This window comes from Colletotrichum godetiae (assembly GCF_030913485.1).
Source record: "Colletotrichum godetiae strain CBS 193.32 chromosome Unknown BDP55scaffold_51, whole genome shotgun sequence".
In the NCBI taxonomy this organism is placed as follows: Eukaryota; Fungi; Ascomycota; class Sordariomycetes; order Glomerellales; family Glomerellaceae; genus Colletotrichum; species Colletotrichum godetiae.
Genome location: NW_026851299.1, coordinates 259,169 through 276,969, shown reverse-complemented (window position 1 = coordinate 276,969; position 17,801 = coordinate 259,169). Strand labels below are relative to the sequence as shown.

Below are 17,801 nucleotides of genomic sequence, written 5' to 3'. Positions count from 1 at the left end.
CTGATGGACGCCAGTAAAGACATTCAGTTCTGCAGAGGTTAGAGAACATAATCTTGTAGCCAAGTAGTCCGGGTTCGTCCTGATCTGGTTCAGAAAGTTAAGAAAGATTTCCCGAACAGAGGCGGGCAACTCGGAAAGAAAAGGGGTCATGGATCCGAGAGAACTAGATCCCGAGGTCGATTTCGGCGGCGTGTCCAGGCTTTCTGACGACGCCAGGGCAGGGGATTGAAGAGAGTCCATCTCGGGCTCCAACAAAGCATAGCGGCGCAGTTCGTCGCAGCTCTTGCGCACATCGTGAATGGCGTTGAATAGAGAAGCAAAGGTCTTCTTGTCATCGGAGCGAAAGCAGTCTACCAAGTTCTTCCGGGCAATCTCACCGCAGCGGTTCAAACGAGCTGACAAGGCTGTGGAGATGAGGTTCCTCTGCAGGCGTATGCGTGTGTTTGCGCGCTTGCGCTCCTGGTACTTGGACAGTCTAACCAAATGGGCGAGCTCCTCCAGGGTCGTTGTATCAGGTTCGGGCGCCAGATGAGGGTTCGTGTACATGGATGGATCCGGGAGGAGAGCTTGGGGGAGGGCGGGCGAAGAAGCCGTTCCCGTGGCGGAGGCGAGGGCCGCATCGGACGAAGAATCCATGGTGGCTTTTACGGGAGAGGTGGCAATGGGCGTTGACGCTTGGGCAATCACGGGCTTCTGGTGCGACCGAGAGGCGGGTCTTCTCGGTGTGTCTTCGCTACGACGAACAGGCAGGGTTACGGCCTCGACGCTTCGGGTCGGGCTAGGAGACCTCTGGCGACGGGATCTGAAGGACGTGTTGTAGGTTTCGGCAGGAGGATTCGAGGATCGGGGCTGGTTCGCGTCATCTTGGGAGGCAGCTATGACGCAGAAGAAACAGCAACAGTCAGTACCTTCAGGTAAGGTAGTGGAAGAAACGGGAGGCTACGACAGAATAGAGCGCTTTGTGGGTGATGGTGAGGTTGTTGGTGGGACCTACGGGCAGAGACTACGCGAACTGGCGAAGAGAGGGAACGCTGCATGGAAATCATGTTGCGACCATGAGGATTTGAGTCGAAGAGCGAGGGGGCAGCTTCAGCAGCAGCTTTCGAACAAGCTGGTAGCTGTGCTGTCGCAACCGCGTGATGTCGTCGAGTGTGCGCCGTTGACGATGGGCGCAAGCGGGTGGGTACGATAGCTGCTGAAGCGGGGCAGACTCAACGATAAAGGACGGCGGAGGAAGAGGGAGGAGAAGAGGAGAGGTCGGCGCAATGCCAGTGCCTCGAGAGATGAGGTAGATGTCGTCGGGTGAAGGAAGTGTATTCACTGCCTTGTCGATATGTTTACATGGGAAGAATTTCTATTGTCAAAAAAAAAAAAAAAAAAAGAGGGAAGAAAAACAAATCAGAAACCCAAGCAAGGCAAAAGTCATGGGAGGTTTTGGCCGTGGTTTAAGGTAATGCGGGAGGAAGGGACGGAACAAGAAAGGAAGGCAAGGGTCTCAAGGCGAGGAAGGCACAGCAAGGCAAGGAAGGCAAGACCAGGCACGACACGAGGGTGGGCTGGTTGGGTCAGGTACGTACTTTATAAGGTACCTCACCACACCTGCCATCTGTATCCTCGCTCTTTCTATCCCAGAGAGATACCTATCTTTTGTACCATGTACCTTATATTCGTACCTTACTTAGGTACCTACCTCAGGTGAGATGAGAGAAAGTATCTGTGTACAGCGTACAAGAAAAAGGAGGACAGCAAGACGTGAACGTGGACATGTTGCAAGTTCCATTGCATGCAGTTGCTCCCGGATTGCTTGGGTATCGGGTACTTGTCACGCTGCCCAAGGTGTGCGGGAGAGAGCTGTCGCTTTCCGCTGCGAGTAACAGACACTGGAGCTGGGCGTGGGTGAGCCCTGAGGTGCCGGCAGGGAGACTCCACGTCCACGGCCACGTCCGACTCGCTGGACCTACCCAGATGATACTTCGTACCCAAATATCCAAACAACAGACCGGGAGGAAGATGGAAGCTGTGAGCTGGAAGACAGGGGTGGGCCGCTGGGGCCGGAGACAGGACCGACCGGGCATCCAGCGGCCAACGGCCAGCGGTTAGGAACCCAAAAAAGACCCGGGTTTGGTGCGTGAGATGCGATGCGTCCAGTCCCGTCTCTCTAAGGTACTCCGTACTCCGTCGAGAGGTAAGGTAATGCGTGGCAAGGGAAAAGGAGCAGGGCAGACCCAAGGTTGAAAGTTGTGCCCCAGCTGCTGGTTCCCTGTAGCTGCGAACCGCTGGACGATCTTCCAGCAACAAGAGCAGAAAAATGAGGGGGCGAACTGCTGACAAGGATGGCCACACTCGCACCCGTGGACATGGCAGCTCACACACACACACACACACACACACACACACACACACGCAGCGGAAACATTGCAGTCAGATGATGACTTATATGCGTCGAGGATACATGCCTTGTGGTGTAGTTTTCGTACTCATAGGCTCACGTCCTCGGTTTATTCGGAGCAGTTGGTTCAAGCAACATGTTCCTGGCCTAACCTCGTGCCTTTGTACAAGTACCATTCACCTGCCTCGTTCTTTCCATTATTCGTTGCATGGAAACTGACGAGGCGGGCAAGCGTGGGGTAAAAGGCTGGAGGGGAAGAAGGAAAGGAAGGAAACACGGAGGAGGGATGGAACTAAACCAAACGAAGCTAGAAGGAACGGACGGGGCACGCCTCTCCCACCTGCCACCTCACACAAAATGCAAATGCCATCCATGAAGTGGGAAAGAGCCACCAGAGAGGCAAGCTTCCACCACTTACTTGCCTTTGGTAGAGAAGGTGCAGCGCCCACTCAGAGAGTTTAAACATTGGACGAAAAAAAGACGTTGCCCGCCAACGCACATCCAAACACACCCCCGTCCCCCGTCTTAGGTTGGTTGAAGCCATCCCCGTTGTTGTTTTCGCCGCCACTTTAGTTTACTGCTTTATGGAGTACGCTATCATTCATTGCTTTTGTTTTTGTGTCTTTCTATTGCCACGCGAGCCACATCCAATAAGAGCAACAGGCCAGTGCCTACCTACGAATCTAGGACCACCTAGCCATCTAGTCCGATATCCTCAGCTTCGGCTGATGTTGCTAGGAATACCAATAAAAGTCATGAAATCGAGCTGGAGCCCAAAATTCAATCAGAACCGGGATCGCCAGACCAACATATACAGCCAACCACGGCCACTGCATGACATTACTCCTGATTGACTTTGGCATCGTCATCTCCCCTGCCTCAGCTCCAACTAGTCAGTCGCTCGCTACCTCGAGGTATCCAACACTTCAGCACAAGCGTCTGGCCGGGCTGCATCGGCAACCCTCGCTCTTGAGGCCTGCGATAGTACACAGGCACAGGTTCGCGCAAGCGCACCCGCAACGAGACAAGACCCGATTGAGTTGATGTTCGCCTTATTGCCTGTTCCACGACACCAGCTGCCGCCCTTGTGCGTCGTTGCTCGGCGTACCACGTCGTACACAGCTGTCACTTGAAGAATACGTACTGCCCAACCATTCGCTCGCGATACCGAGCATGCATCGAGCATTGCCCTGCAGAGAACACCGCCGCCCGCCGCCGGACACTTACGGCCTGCCGCCGATATTTGCTTCATGCCCACCGAGAGAGAGACCTTCGTCTCGACATATCTGTCATGTCAGCGACGGTAGACCTAAGAAGAGAAGCGGTCTGCAACATGAGTCCGGTTACAGCGACTGCCCATGCCATGCCGTCCACCTCATCAGCGTCTCTCGTGTCGCCCCAACAAATGTCGGACAAATCACCACGCACACCGACGGGCCAGTCAACGCAGCGACAGCGATACAAACAACGGGGGAGGGGAGGCAAGGAGAGTGGAAGCAACAACAAGACCAAAAGAAAAAGGCACATCTGCTTCTGGCCGCCTTGATGAGTTGGCATGCATAGCCTTTGGCCCTGTTGTTTTACATGCTCCAATACACCAACAGAGAGGCCTTTTCCCCTCCCTCAATCTCTCACGGCTTGCCCATTGCTCGAGACACTGGCATACAGCGCAGCACCCCCCTGCTCGTCCGCCGTCCAATCTGCGTCGTCCACGAGAGCTGGCACGCCGTGCCAACGCATCACAGGGCCCCAATCGGCCCCCTTGGCCAACCCAGCGAGCTTCAACCAGCATTAACCCACATCGTCTGCTACACCACATCCTTCTCCATCAACAATCCCCGCCTCCAGGGGCCAATCGTCAACTACCAGACTGTTTCTCTCCTGCCACTCTCCTGCCACTCTCCTGCAGCAGCTTTTGAGGTACCGACCGCCAGCCCAGCCGTTGCCCCCAAAGCCGTCTAGAGGAGGCCGGCAGACCGTCCCCCGAATGCCACCCGAATTCCACACCGCAAAACGGTCAGCTTGTCTACCCGCGCGCCGGATGGGTTGCATTCCATGTTCCTGTCCACATTATTCGCTACTTTCGCTGCATCGTCTACAACTTTCTCGTACCCATTCGGCAACGTACGAAAACCTTCACGATTTTGTGTTCGTCCGCTACCCAGCAGGTAGCCGTCCTCATTTCCACCGTACGAGGTGTCAGCTACCACGAGTGGGCTTTTTGATCTTCATGTTACTGATACTCCATCCTACAACCCTCTAAGGCTGTCGTGCTGGTATCTAGGCTTCCCGAGTTATAGTTCACCAGCTTCGCACGAGGTGCACCTCGACATCAACAAGACTGGACCACCCATTTCGAACATCACGCATTTCCTGTCATCCACAATGAACAGAGCGGGATTTTGGGCCTCTGAAAATGGCCTCTACCGCGCAGCTGGGTAGATCCAGCCACTTCGCGCCGCCAGACTGGTATCACGTTGATCCCGTACCACTACCGCCTACCAACCCCTTGATGGCACCGACGATGATACCAAAATACCTCTCCATCCCGGTTCTGGCCGCCCACAGATCGCTCGTCTCATGCACGTCAGATTCGCCAGTTAATAGTCACTCTTGTTCGTCTCAACCTCAGACCCCCATTCGCTCCGCTGCCCCCCCATGTCCATCTTGCATCCATTCCCGCCTCCCGAGTCCCGTCCGCCTATTGAGCCCCAGCCGCCACCGGTCCCTGCGACTCATGTGCTGCATCTCTCTGCCGCCTTTTCAGCATGTTCTTCGTGCTCCCGGTTCAGCTCGTGAAGTCAACCCGGTTTCTTTTGTGATAAGCTGTGCGCATCCTGCCCTGGAATTGGGGCTAGCGGAGGCGGATGACATAACTGATAAGTACTTAGGCCGAAAGGAACCGGCTGGACGGATAAAACAATGTAATTCTTGTGTGAGAGCAGCCAGGTATATTTGCCCAGGCCAGGTCGTACCAGCACGTGGTAGATATCACGCCCGAAAAGCTGTTCAACCAGCGCGCTGGTGACAACAAACATGTCGGACCCGTCAGCCAACGCTCGACCTTTGGTCCTTGGATACAATCCTGCCGGACTCCCATTAATGCCGTCTGCTAATGGGCCACTGGGATTAGAGCTGCATATGCCATCGTGGCTCAATCTGCGTTCCCGACACTAGTGCGCAGGCATAAGCCTAGTTGACGGCCCCGTTGTCAGCATGTTGTGTGACTGTTTGTTGTCATTCCCATATGAGGCCTCTAGCCGCTTCGCCGCTGTGTGACCACTTGCTGTGTTGTTTGGGCTCTTCTCAGCCATGGTTCTAGGACGAAGCTGAAAGGTGACAGCTTCTCGACTTCGTAGACGCTCATTCACTTCCACTTCTTGGGTTCATGGGGCCACATTCTTGATCTGTCAGACAGGCCTGTTTAGTGTTTCTCCAGACGTTTGGCCGTTGTAAAAGTTATTATTGACATGTGTCTACGTACGCATGGCAACCATGGGTATTCAAGGATGTTTACTTCTCAAGTGTTTGAATGCCAAGCTATTTGATAAATGTATAGGAGAGACACCAAGATTGAGGGTAGGATCTCGTGCAAGGAGTTTTTCTCAATCAAACTCTTGGTGATGGTGGCAATGCTTTCAATGTCTTCTTTCTTTTGGTATCACATGTCCATCCGACCCCAGCTAGGGGGTAATATCTAGACCACAGGCCAACGGGTCTCGCCTACTTGAGCAATCAAAGAGTGTGGCGCTGACTGGCATGGTGAAGCTGAGTAGAAAACCTGGGGTTAGATTTGCAGAGGTATTGTTGGTAGATGTTTCTTGTGTAGGGATGGTATCGGCCCGACAGTTGATGGAGTTGGTTCCAAGATCTGGCCGTTGAATCTCCGGCAAGGAGCCAGTGAAGAGGCTGAGTCGCTACGTTGGCATTGCTTGCCAAGTCCTCATGGCGAATACACGCCGGGCGAGTCTAAACCGCGGTGGTAGATTCTGAGTTCCTGACGGTCAGGAATATTCCGGGCACTGAGGTACAAAGAGACTACGAACGCCCTTGGCTGCCACAGTATCAGATTAGCTGCAGCTTTGTTGCTTCGCCAACGAGGGAGAGAGGAAGTTGATTTGCCGCGTGGTCCTGTTCTTACACCCAAAAACTCCGATTATCTGGTTAAAGTCTCGATACAGAGAAATACAGAAATATGAGGAATCCTCGCATTGAGCACGATACGCTTAGGCGTTTCTCCCGGAGATCAAGACTGCGCTAGGGCCATGAGAAATACGGGTCTTCAGCAGCATTCCGGATCATTGACCGAACGCCGGAGACGAGACCAAGTGCGAGGCCGCGATGGGGCCGTCCAGGCCGAAGGTCTGTACAATACCAACTTCGGGACCTCTCATTTCGCTGAAGCAACCTAGCTAGTACGGAAACCATCACTGCGCATAATAAATTCAGTAGATTTGAAAGGGAATAAGACTCATAGTATTCTTGACCAATCTGACACATTGCATCGACAGACATCGCGGTGGCCAACGCCGGGGAAATAGTGGACCGTAGGAAAAACATCTGAGCAGCAGGCTACAGCCTGCAGTTGAGACCGAGTCTGCCTCGGGCTGTATGAAGAAGCAGGCTGGAAGCCTCCCCATCTTCGTATACGCATGAGATGCTCCTTGGCACAGGTAAAGTGACCTATCGGGAGTCCGCAGAGAACTAGGACTCTCAGTAACTTGTCGTGTGCCAATAAACTTATAGGAATACCTGCATGTAGAAGGCGCAGCTTATCCTCATCCACTCTACCGACCAATATATTATGCAGCATGTCAGGCAAATGTATCACGTTCTACCCCTGAAGCAGATTTGGAAGTGCTCGAACCCCCGCATCCCCTTCAGTGCCTTGGAGAGAGTTCACAAACCCAGCTTTCCTCCAACACCATACTTGAGAATCTGTTCTGTAATCACTTTGAGATTCTTTCAACATTTTCAACTGAGTGGTTTGAGTTGTTAGCGGCCTAGTCTTCATCACAATGGCTGCCGATCAGCGACCTCGACGTCGCGAAGATTTTTGAATCGCTGTGTTGTGCGCGCTCCCTCTTGAGTACAATGCTGCCACCCTGGCTTTTGACGAGTTTTTTGACGAGGACGGCGATAAGTTCGGCAGAGCTCGCGGAGATCCGAACAGATACACTACCGGCCGGATAGGCAAATATAACGTTGTCATGGCTCTGCTTCCTAGCATGGGGACAGTAAGCTCGGCGTCTGCCATGGCAAGCTTCCGTTCGAGCTATACTGAGCTCAAGCTAGCTTTGCTAGTGGGCATATGCGGCGGAGTTCCCAGCCCAGGAACCGAAAAAGAGGTTTTACTCGGAGACGTCATTATTAGCAAGACGGTGGTTCAATACGATTTTGGCCGTCAGAATCCTCATCGTTTTGCGACTAAAGACACCCTCAACGATAGCCTGGGCCGATCCAACAAGGACATCCGCTCACTTCTGGCCTCCCTTGGGACTGAGCGAACTTTCGAAAGCCTTGAGCGTCGTACAGCTGAGATCCTTACCGGTATTCAGCAGACCGCCGCACAGGCCGGAAGGAAGCGGACTCGGTACCCCTACCCTGGAGCAGCCCATGACGGACTCTTCAGCCCGAACTATGAGCACAGGCACGGAGATGATGCTGACTGTGGCTGCGACGATACATGGATTTGTGAGACAGCTCCGGATGCATCGTGCGTAGAACTTGAATGCGACAAAAGTCATTTCGTGCTCAGGGAGAGCCTCGAGACCAAAAAGGAACTAGAGCGCGAAGGCAATACCGCAGAGGCCCAAAGCCGCACATACTCATTGGTGGTGTCGGGTCAGGAAATGCCGTGATGAAGTCAGGCGTGCATCGCGACGAAATCGCTCAGAGGTATGACCTCGTTGCCTTCGAGATGGAGGCCGCCGGGGCTTGGGACGAGGTACCATGCGTCGTTGTAAAGGGGGTTTGCGACTACGCCGACAGCCATAAGAATAAGAAATGGCAGACGTTCGCGGCTGCTACAGCGGCCTCCTCAATGAAGGCCCTTCTCGAGTTGTACATCCAAACTGATGCGTTAGGGGACTCTAGGCTTGGGTGTATGTAAGCTATCCATGGTACAGACTTTGGCTCAGGCTAATAAAATCAAGTTTCAACCCAGCGTATCAACGAGATTTTGACTTGGATTTCGAAAGAACCATACGAACAGCATCACACACAAAACAAGAGTGAGGTTCTAGAAGGAACAGGAAAGTGGCTTCTCGAGGACAAAGTCTTTCAGTCCTGGAAGAACTCTGAGGCATCGTCCATCTTATGGCTACACGGCATTCCAGGCTCTGGCAAGAGCAAGCTGACGTAAGTTGATGCCGATCACCCAACATATAATCTGACCTCATGTTGAAAACTCAGGTCAATTGTTGTTGAAGATGCTCTGAGACTATCTCCAGCAGCGACGGTGTACTTTTACTGCTCCCGAAATCCGGCCGAGCCCGGCCTTTCCAATCCCACCAGCATAGCGGCGAGTCTTGCGAGGCAACTAGCGATGCCCCAGACCGGTGCGGATATTCTGGATGCCGCAGTCGAGGTGTACAGAAGATTTGAAGAAAAAGCTTTTGCTTCACAGTCTCTCACACTAGACGAGACCAAAGCTCTTATCCACAGGCTATTACTTGATAGTTATCAAGGTCAGACAATCACATTGATCATCGATGCACTGGACGAGTGCGATAGAGAAACCCGACAAGACCTTTTGGACTTTCTCGTGTCTCTCGTTATAACACCGACCACTATGAAGGTCTTCGTATCCAGTCGAGACGATAGGGACATCGTACACGAGCTTCAAAAGTACGGAAACCTCCACCTCTCATCAGAGCGCAACTCGGGAGACATCGACTTATATGTGCGGTTAGAGACTTGTCGTCTTGTCAGCAAAGGGTCTCTGCTGCGAGGAAGCTCAAGAAAGGAGGAACTGCGGAACAAGATTATTTTCGAGCTTACTGCTAATGCGCATGGAATGTAAGTTGTAACTTCTAGCTCATCTTTTGGATATTAAACTTACAGTTTGCAGGTTCCGTTGGGCCAGCCTACACATACAAGAGCTTTATCGCCAGGCCACTGATGCTGCCATTGAAGAGAGGCTAGCCAAGATGCCGCGAACACTGGAAGGGCTTTACCAAGAGATCCTGGCAAAGATCGAAACCAGGGATGCCGTCGCAGACAGAGAAGTGGCCAGGAAAGCCTTTAGATGGCTGCTTTGTGCCCAAGAGCAATTCAAATCGGACGTCTTCCTCGCAATGGTGTCAGGAGCAAAGGACGTATCCACCGCCACCATCTCAAGAGACCAACTCCTGGAATTGTGCAACAATATGGTTCTTTTTGACGAGACACTGGACGCCTTCCGCTTCTCCCACTTATCCGTCAGAGAGTTCTTTGAGGGTGAACATGCATACCAAATTACGACTGCACACGCACTTGCGGCGGAGCAATGCCTTCTCAACCTTGATGATATCCCTTCTGTAATCATGCCTTTGACGCCGGTTATGCGATACTCGTTCTCCTTTTGGGCACACCACGCAAAATACGCAGACCATGAAGAAAGGCAATCACGTTTATCCCTGATTTTGACCAAATTCTTCTCCGGGGAAGGAAATCATTCCTCTCCGTTCTCTCGTTGGCATGACCGACTTTCATGCAAGAGATACGACGCGGATCTGGATGAGAAACACGAGTTCAATGCCGCTTTATCCTACATGCCATTTGCAATGCTGGTTATCTGTGTATTTGACTTGTCGGGAGTTTTGAGCCCAGAACGTTGGACGCAGCTGGCCCGAGCTCGGCCCAGGAATCTAAATGGCGCCACACATGATGAACTTATCATAAGGTACGACAGCATTCAAATCCTCCAGTGGCAATTCGACGTCGGAGTCGCCTTCAACTGGACCCTGAAACATGTGAAAATTGCGGCTGGAAGTATGAGAAACAGTGTGCGAGTGATGTCGTTCCTGCTAGAAAGGCTTGCGTCAGACATCCGAGTCACCGAAGAAGTTGTTCAAACTGCTGCCTCGAACCTAGTATGCGGCGACATCATCCTTTCTCATCTTCTAGAGAAACGGGGTCGCGAAATCAACATCACTGGCGACATCATCAAAGCCGCAGTCAGAAATAGCAGGAGAGGCGTAGAATCTACTTCGCTACTTCTCAAACATTATAAGAGTCAAATCACTCCGGAAATTGTCTCAGCTGCTATTCAGAACAGAGCGGATGTGGTGAAGCTGTTACTTGATGAGCGGGGAGACGAGATCGAAATCTCCGCAGATATGATTCTAGCCGCGGCTACTGACACGTTACGGCTTGACAAATCAGTTCTACCGTTGCTCCTTGACACGCGAAGGGGCCAGATCAACATAACGAAAGAATTTCTAATGTCGATTGCCTCAAGTCGAAACTGCGACAAAGATCTCATGGAAATGCTTCTTGAAGTGTGTGAAGACGAAGTAAAGATAACAGCGGAGCTCTTTGACGCGGTCGGAAAAAATCCAAGGCATAGAATTGAAGTAATGATGCTCTTGCTCGGCAGATTTGGGACCAAGTCCCAGATTCCCACCAATTTCATGGAAAATGTCGTACACAGATTCAGTGGTACCATTGTACGCAAATTCATCGAGACACATGGCGACGCTCTGGAGGTTAACACCAAGATCTTCAAAGCTGCCGTCCAGAATCATCACCATGGCGGCAACGTGGCAGCTGTGCTATTGGAAGAGTACGGAGATGATATCAAAATCACCGAAGACATTATGGAGGCGATATTCGACAACCAGTACTGCGGTGACAAGATAATGGGTGTTTTTCTGGATAAGTATCCACATGAAATTCGAATCACTGAAAAGTTCGTCAAGATGGCGGCCGCCTCTCGGTGCTCAGGAATGATGGCGCTGATTCTTAACAAATGCGGTGAAAAGGTATGTATCACGGACGAGTTGATAGCTTCGTGTTACAGCGCCACAGGTATACAGGCGATTATTACAAGGCGGAAAGAGTATAAGCTTCAGGTCACTGAACATGTGCTCATACAAGCAGCTCGACAGGGTAAGGGCCGGAGGACAAGAAGAACTGGCGATCTGCTGCTGCCGCTCCTTCTTGAGTGGCGGTTGGAGGAGGTCCGACATAGACTTACCGAAGACATTGTCATAGCTGCGGCTAATAACCCTAGCAACGGCGTACGTTTCATCACATTGCTCATTGACAAGTGCGGAGACGACATAGTTATCACCACAAGCGTTTTACAGGCTGCAGCTTCGAATACAAGGTGTGGCGATCGGCTGGTGGCAGTTCTGCTAGAACGCTATGGGGATAGCATTCGCATCACGGAGAGTATTGTTGAAGCGGCGGTCAAAATCACGGGAGTAGGCGGCAAAGTCATGAAATTGCTTTTCGCAGCGCGAGGCGACCGCATCCCGATCCCTGAAAAAGTCCTCGTACACACATGTGCGAATTGTTTTACCTATGAAATCATACAAATGCTTCTCGACAGGCGCGGAGACCACATTCAGATCACCGAAAAGGCCGTCGGCGTTGCCGTTCAAAATCCGTGGTGTGGCACAGAGATTCTGGAACTTTTCCTAGAAAGGTACGCAGACGGTGTCCCTCTCACTGAAGAGATCATCAGTCTCGCAGCTGGCAACGAGAGGTGCGGCGATAAGATCATGTCGTTACTTCTAAAGGAGCGAGACAACATCCCGATCACCGGAGCGGTTCTTTTTGCCGCAGCTCATAATTCGACTAGCGGTCATAGAGTTATGGCGGTAATAATTGACACCCTCGGCAAATTGGATGAGAAGAATCACCAGCTCTCTACAGCTCTCGGAGAGGCTCTCTACGAGGCGTCTCGCCTAGGTCACGAGGAGACAGTTGGAGTGCTTCTAGATAACAACGCAGACGCTCTTGCTCAGGGAGGGTTGGAAAACAACGCACTATATGCTGCTTCACTCGGAGGCTACAGTAAGGTTGTCCAGATGCTTCTCCAACACAATGCGAATGTCAATACCCAGGGCGGCCAATTTGGCAATGCTCTTCAGGCGGCTTCATTCAGAGGCCATTATAAGACTGCTGAGCTGCTTCTTGAGAATGGCGCGGATCCCAGTTGCGATAGCGGCTATTTCGGCGGTTCTACGCAGGCCGCTGCGGCGGGTGGGCATGACGAGATTCTATCACTGTTACATGGAAAGTACAGCGTCTGCCTGGATAGCAGAAATAGTCAGTTCGGTCGAACCGCCCTGTCATACGCTGCTGGCGGCGGTCACAGCTCTGTGGTACAGCTACTTCTTGCCGACCCAAACGTGAGCCCATGGTCGATAGATCCTTTGGGCCGGACACCATTATTCTTCGCCGCTCAAAACGGACATGCTGAAGCCGTCTCAACTCTGGCTGAGCGGGATCCATCGGTAGTAGACTGGAAGGACCGGTACGGCTCAACGGCCCTCTCTGTTGCGGCCAGAAGAGGGCATGTTGAGGTCGTGAGGAACCTCTTGGACACTTATGAAGTAGACATCAACTCTCGAGATTGTTTCGGCCGAATACCTCTATCATGGGCTAGAAGGCGGGGGCTTGCCGATGTATCGCTTCTACTTGAAACAGCAAAGAACGGCAACCTATCACGAGAGGACTTCTTTTTAGGAGACACAGACAGTCAGCTTTCATATGAGCACGCAGCCTCTGGAACGCCATTGGACCTGGTCTGCGACATCTGCACTTTAAGCATACCAGAGAATGACACATGTTATCACTGTTCAGACTGCAATGGGGGAGACTTTGATATGTGTAAAGACTGCTTTGACAATTGTGGTAGTTGTCTTGTGGCATCTCATGAGCTCACTCGGATGCTGGCTGAATGATCTTTGCTTGATGAATAGTCTTAAGTTGTACTAGTTTAGATTTCCATATTCTTATAATACGCCTAGATTGCTCGTTCTGGTCTGACTACATCCGGTTATTTCTGCAGCCCCACAATGGTAGGACCCGGCTGATCATGGATGCTGAGAGGCCGCAGAGGTGCGCAAAACACCGCATTCTTCCCCGCGCCGGATGCCGATCGGACGGGGTTTATTCCTCCGCTACGCCCGTCGACTACTACATCATCATACTCTCAAGTCTCTCCCAAGATGACAACAAAGCTGCTCGGCAAATCCATCCAAATTTGACATCACAAACACACACAAATGACTTGCACAACATCCCCCAAAGGCGCAATGCTTTCCCCCCGCGCCGCAAAAACCGCATCAGCCCTCCACCGGCCGTGGCGCTTCGCCCCCGTTCAAACCTACTCCCCGACCACAAACCCATCCGGCCTAATCTCCTTTGGCAGCGCGAGCAACGCCCTCATGCAGTCCTCCGTCGCCGCCTTTGCCGCCACGGTCAAGCTGACGCCCGACGTATTCGGATACAGTTACAGCACCGCCGGCGGCGTCCGTCTCCGCGCCGCGATGGTGGGGCATCTGAACGCCACGTTCCGTCCCTATGCGCCGTTGGAAATGGAGCATGTGAGGGTTGCGGCGGGGGCGACGGCCGTGCAGTGCATTCTTGCGTTTGCGCTGGCGTCGCCTGGGGAAGGGGTGTTGGTGCCGAGGCCGGTGTATGGGCGGTTTGAGCTTGATTTTGGGAATGAGATGGGTGTGGAGGTTGTGTATGCCGATACCACGCCCGAGACGTGTTTCCTGCCGGATGTGGTTGTTGAGGAGTTTGAGGCTGCGGTGAGGAGGGAAAGGGAGAGGGGAGTGAGGGTGAGGGCGGTGATGATTGTGAATCCGAGTAATCCGCTTGGACGGTGTTATTCCCGCGAGACGCTTGTGGCGATTATGCGGTTTTGTGGAAGGCACAAGATTCACCTTGTTAGCGATGAGGTGTATGGGTTATCTGTTTTTAGGTCTTCTGATGAGATGCCTGGGTTCACGTCGGTGTTGTCTATTGATCCGGAGGGGATTATCGACCCGGATCTGGTGCACGTGGAGTACGGCCTGGCCAAGGACTTTGCGTCGTCGGGATTACGGTTGGGTGCGCTGCTATCGAGGAACGCCGCGCTGCATGAGGCGTTCTCGAGCGTTGTGAGGTTTCATAGTCCTGCTGGGCCGTCTGTTGCGATTGCGGCTGCCATGTTTGAGGATCGGGTGTGGCATGATGAGTTTATTGCGAGTTCGAGGCGGAGTATTGCTGGTGCGTATGAGTTTGTGACGACGATGCTGAGGGAGATGGGGGTTGGGTTTGTGGAGGCGAATGCCGGATTGTTTGTGTATGTTGATCTGTCGCCTTGGTTGCCACCGCCGGAGGAGTACGAGTCGGATCGGGAGAGGGAGTTTGCGTTGGCGGAAAGGTTTGTTGAGAGGGGTGTGTTCTTGCATCCGGGGGAGGAGCATTGTCTTGCGCCGGGACGGTTTCGGTTGGTCTATACACAGGAGGAGTATATCGTGGCTGAGGGGTTGAGAAGGTATGTTTATATGGAGTGATACTTGGTGAGTAGGCTAACGTGACTGCAGGATCGATGATGCTTTGAGAAACTTGCCATGGCAAGTATCAAAGTAAGGATACGAGCAGGAAGGCAGAAGATCACGGATCACGAATCAAGAAGGGGGTCGACATATCATGAGGGAAACGAATCTATGTTCATGTAACTGAGGGAAAGAGAAAAATATGTACAGACGCCCCCAGAGAAGGGATTAAGAAATTAAGTTTAATTCATGTACACGCTGAGGGCCATGACTCTTTGATCTCATCGGCCGTATGCTTCCGTCACGTTTACAAGTCTCCCGTAAATTTCACACACTGTCTAAGGTACTCTCTTAAAAGTGGTAGCGGCGGTTGAAGGTGCGGGGACCGCGGGGGCCACGGGGACCACCACGGCCGGGGCCGCGGGGACGGCTGCCGCCGGTGGAGGTCTGGTTGAAGGTCTCCCACTCGTAGGAGGCGAACATCCAGGGGCCGACACCCTTGTAGTCGTTCATGGCGATGGGGACGGAGGTGTAGTACTCGAAGCTGGCGTTGCTCTTGAGGGAGCCGACCTCGACGGTGCCGTTCCAGTTGACGGTGCCGTTGGCATTCTCGACAACGAAAGTGGTGAGCTCCTGGTAGCCCTTGGCAGCGGCGGGGAAGAAGCGGCGCTCGGGGAGGAGGCCGAGACGGATACCCTTGAGCCAGGAGAAGACGAAGAGGGCGGAGGCGGAGGACTCGATGTAGTTCTTGGGGCGGCCGACGTAAGGGCTGTCCATGATGAGCCACCAGCCGCCGGTGGTGCTGTCCTGGGCGTTCTTCAGGCCCTCAGCGAGGGTGACGAAGAATCTGGAGAGGGTGGTGACGCCGGGGTGGCCGCGGGGAAGGAGCTCGAGGACCTCGAGGAGGGCGACGGCGTACCAGCCGACGGCACGGGACCAGGTGAGAGGGGAGGCGCCGGTGACCTGGTTGGCCCAGACGGCCTCCATCTTCTCGTCGAAGCCGTGGTAGAGGAGACCGGTGGTGTAGTTGCGGGTGTGCTTGTCAATGACCTCGAACTGATTGACAATGTCGTTCCAGGCAGTGGTGTTGTCCTTGTCGAAGAGGGAGGTCCACTTTGCGTAGAAGGTGTCAGCCATGAAGATGCCGTCGAGCCACATCTGGTAGTCGTAGTCGGGGCTGCGGTGGAAGAAGCCGCCCTCGTCGGTACGGGGGTGGCGCTCGACGAGCTGGTCGCGGATGGTTCTCGCGGCGGTCTTGTACTTCTCCTCGCCGGTGCGCTCGTACCACCAGAGGATGTTGTTGCCGATGCGGTACTCGTCCAGGGAGTAGGTGGTAGGCTTCCAGTTAAGGATGCTGCCGTTGGACTGGACGACGAGGTCGTCGATACGGCTGCGGTACCAGTCAACGAGGGCGTCGTCCTTGGTGAGCTCGATGGCGGCCTCGAAGCCGTCGTAGAGGACGGCCTTGGTGTAGTGGTACGGCTTCTTGTTGTCGATCTCGTGCTTGGTGAACGAGTCGGCGGTCCAGGCGAGGTAAGGACCGGCCGCCGCCGCGGCGGTCGCGAAGAAGAGAACGGACTTCATTATTGGCTTTGATATGGGGAGGGGTTTGCTGTGCTTTGGGGGGTTCAAAAGAGTGACTATGTCGAGATTCGGGAATCACGACAGGTGAGAGACAAGCAAGCGGGTGAAGGAACCAGATCTGAGTCGCCAAGCTTCCTCAAAAAGCGGTTAAGGCTGGGGGGAAGGGAGCTCTTTTTAATCCAAGATCGGATCCAAGCCGGTTCGGCGCCTCCAAGGCTCCATGTTTGCTGGAGAGCACCCGACGGGGGGGAAACGGTGCAACGGTGCAACGAAGGATCCATCGACGGGGTTCTGGGATGAGTTGGATGAGTCGGGGTGATTAGGGACGACAGTGGGGGGGTTGCGCTTATTGATCATCACCAGAATGATCAGATGGGGGGAGCCAAGCAGAGCATGGCGACTGCGAGGACGAGGGGTTTGCAGATTGGAGCAATGAGCAGCACTGGGCTTGAGGCCGGGAGACCATGAAATCAGGGGTGGTCGAAAAGGCAAAGGATTGCCAAGTGGAAGCCAAGGGGAGAGCAGAAAATATCCAGGGACTAGAGATCCATCATGGTCATCTTGTTTCTCCCGCACCGCCCGCACCAGTCCACCATGTCGAAGAAGAATATGATGTGCTTCTGCGGCTTGCAGAGACGGACTACGCCAACGGCTATCGCTAGGTCGTCGTCAGCATAGTGGGAGCTTGTTTATGAGCCAAGTATTGTTGCATCCCACCCCCTCTACGGTTCATCTCCGCCTGCTTGGCCCATTCTGGCGAAAAGGTGGATGGGATGTTGGACGGAGGATGGAGAAATAAGGTCCGGATCCAGTGGTTGACGAGAACGACGGTTGAGGCTCCCCACGCACGCGTCTTGGCAACGTCTTGGCACGTCTTGAGAAGATGAAAGTCGGCGGGCCTGCTTCGCTTCCAAGTGCTACGCCGCTTCGTGCTAGTCGTGCTAGTATCTGAGACTCTGAGTAGGTATCCGTAGTTACTAGCTAGAAGCCGTAAGAGCAGACCCGTCCGCAGTCCTAAGCGGCCCCGGGAGTTGCAGGACGCTCACCTTCTCTATCAGTTTAAACTTATGGGGCCGCCGCCGCGAATAAAGGCCAACGAGTATTGGCTTTTCTTGGGCATTGCGGCGATGAAGATGACCTTGTGTCTTTTCTCTGCTGGAGCCAAGCCCGGGCGGGATGCTGGACACTGACAATGACCGGTGACCATTGGAAGTTGGCATGGTGGGAAAGGGAATTTGAGGAGCTACAGACCACAATTGGCACATTTTTGCGCGTGATGTGGGCACCGTCGGGGGCCCTGGACGTTGCGTTGCCAAGCTGCGTATTCGCTGTACCCCTTCATC

General features: G+C 53.4%; 5 protein-coding genes across 5 annotated transcripts; 3 read left to right on the top strand and 2 right to left on the bottom strand.

Moving 5' to 3' along the window:
* BDP55DRAFT_321809 (uncharacterized protein) lies at positions 1 to 1,373 on the bottom strand (the record flags this gene model as incomplete). Its single annotated transcript, XM_060566777.1, has 2 exons — positions 995 to 1,373; positions 1 to 875 (listed from the first exon to the last, which is right to left on the bottom strand). Coding segments are annotated over exons 1-2 (927 nt in total), but the record flags the coding sequence as incomplete, so codon positions are not given.
* Positions 1,374 to 6,730: 5,357 nt separating this feature from the next.
* Positions 6,731 to 8,753, top strand: BDP55DRAFT_697177 (pfs domain-containing protein; the record flags this gene model as incomplete). Its single annotated transcript, XM_060577656.1, has 4 exons — positions 6,731 to 6,751; positions 7,480 to 8,223; positions 8,286 to 8,493; positions 8,545 to 8,753. The coding sequence occupies 4 exons, from the start codon at positions 6,731 to 6,733 to the stop codon at positions 8,751 to 8,753; spliced, it is 1,182 nt and encodes a 393-aa protein (XP_060425059.1).
* Positions 8,539 to 13,335, top strand: BDP55DRAFT_321789 (uncharacterized protein). Its single transcript, XM_060566776.1, has 3 exons — positions 8,539 to 8,749; positions 8,842 to 9,409; positions 9,462 to 13,335. The coding sequence occupies exons 2-3, from the start codon at positions 8,937 to 8,939 to the stop codon at positions 13,285 to 13,287; spliced, it is 4,299 nt and encodes a 1,432-aa protein (XP_060425058.1). The 5' UTR covers positions 8,539 to 8,749; positions 8,842 to 8,936; the 3' UTR covers positions 13,288 to 13,335.
* Positions 13,336 to 13,641: 306 nt separating this feature from the next.
* On the top strand, positions 13,642 to 14,892 carry BDP55DRAFT_561346 (1-aminocyclopropane-1-carboxylate synthase; the record flags this gene model as incomplete). Its single annotated transcript, XM_060570075.1, has 1 exon — positions 13,642 to 14,892. The coding sequence occupies one exon, from the start codon at positions 13,642 to 13,644 to the stop codon at positions 14,890 to 14,892; it is 1,251 nt and encodes a 416-aa protein (XP_060425057.1).
* Positions 14,893 to 15,225: 333 nt separating this feature from the next.
* BDP55DRAFT_561472 (glycosyl hydrolase) lies at positions 15,226 to 16,458 on the bottom strand (the record flags this gene model as incomplete). The annotated part of the gene is made up of 1 exon (XM_060570083.1): positions 15,226 to 16,458. One exon carries the CDS (start codon positions 16,456 to 16,458, stop codon positions 15,226 to 15,228), a length of 1,233 nt encoding a protein of 410 aa, XP_060425056.1.
* Between the last annotated feature and the right edge of the window lie 1,343 nt (positions 16,459 to 17,801).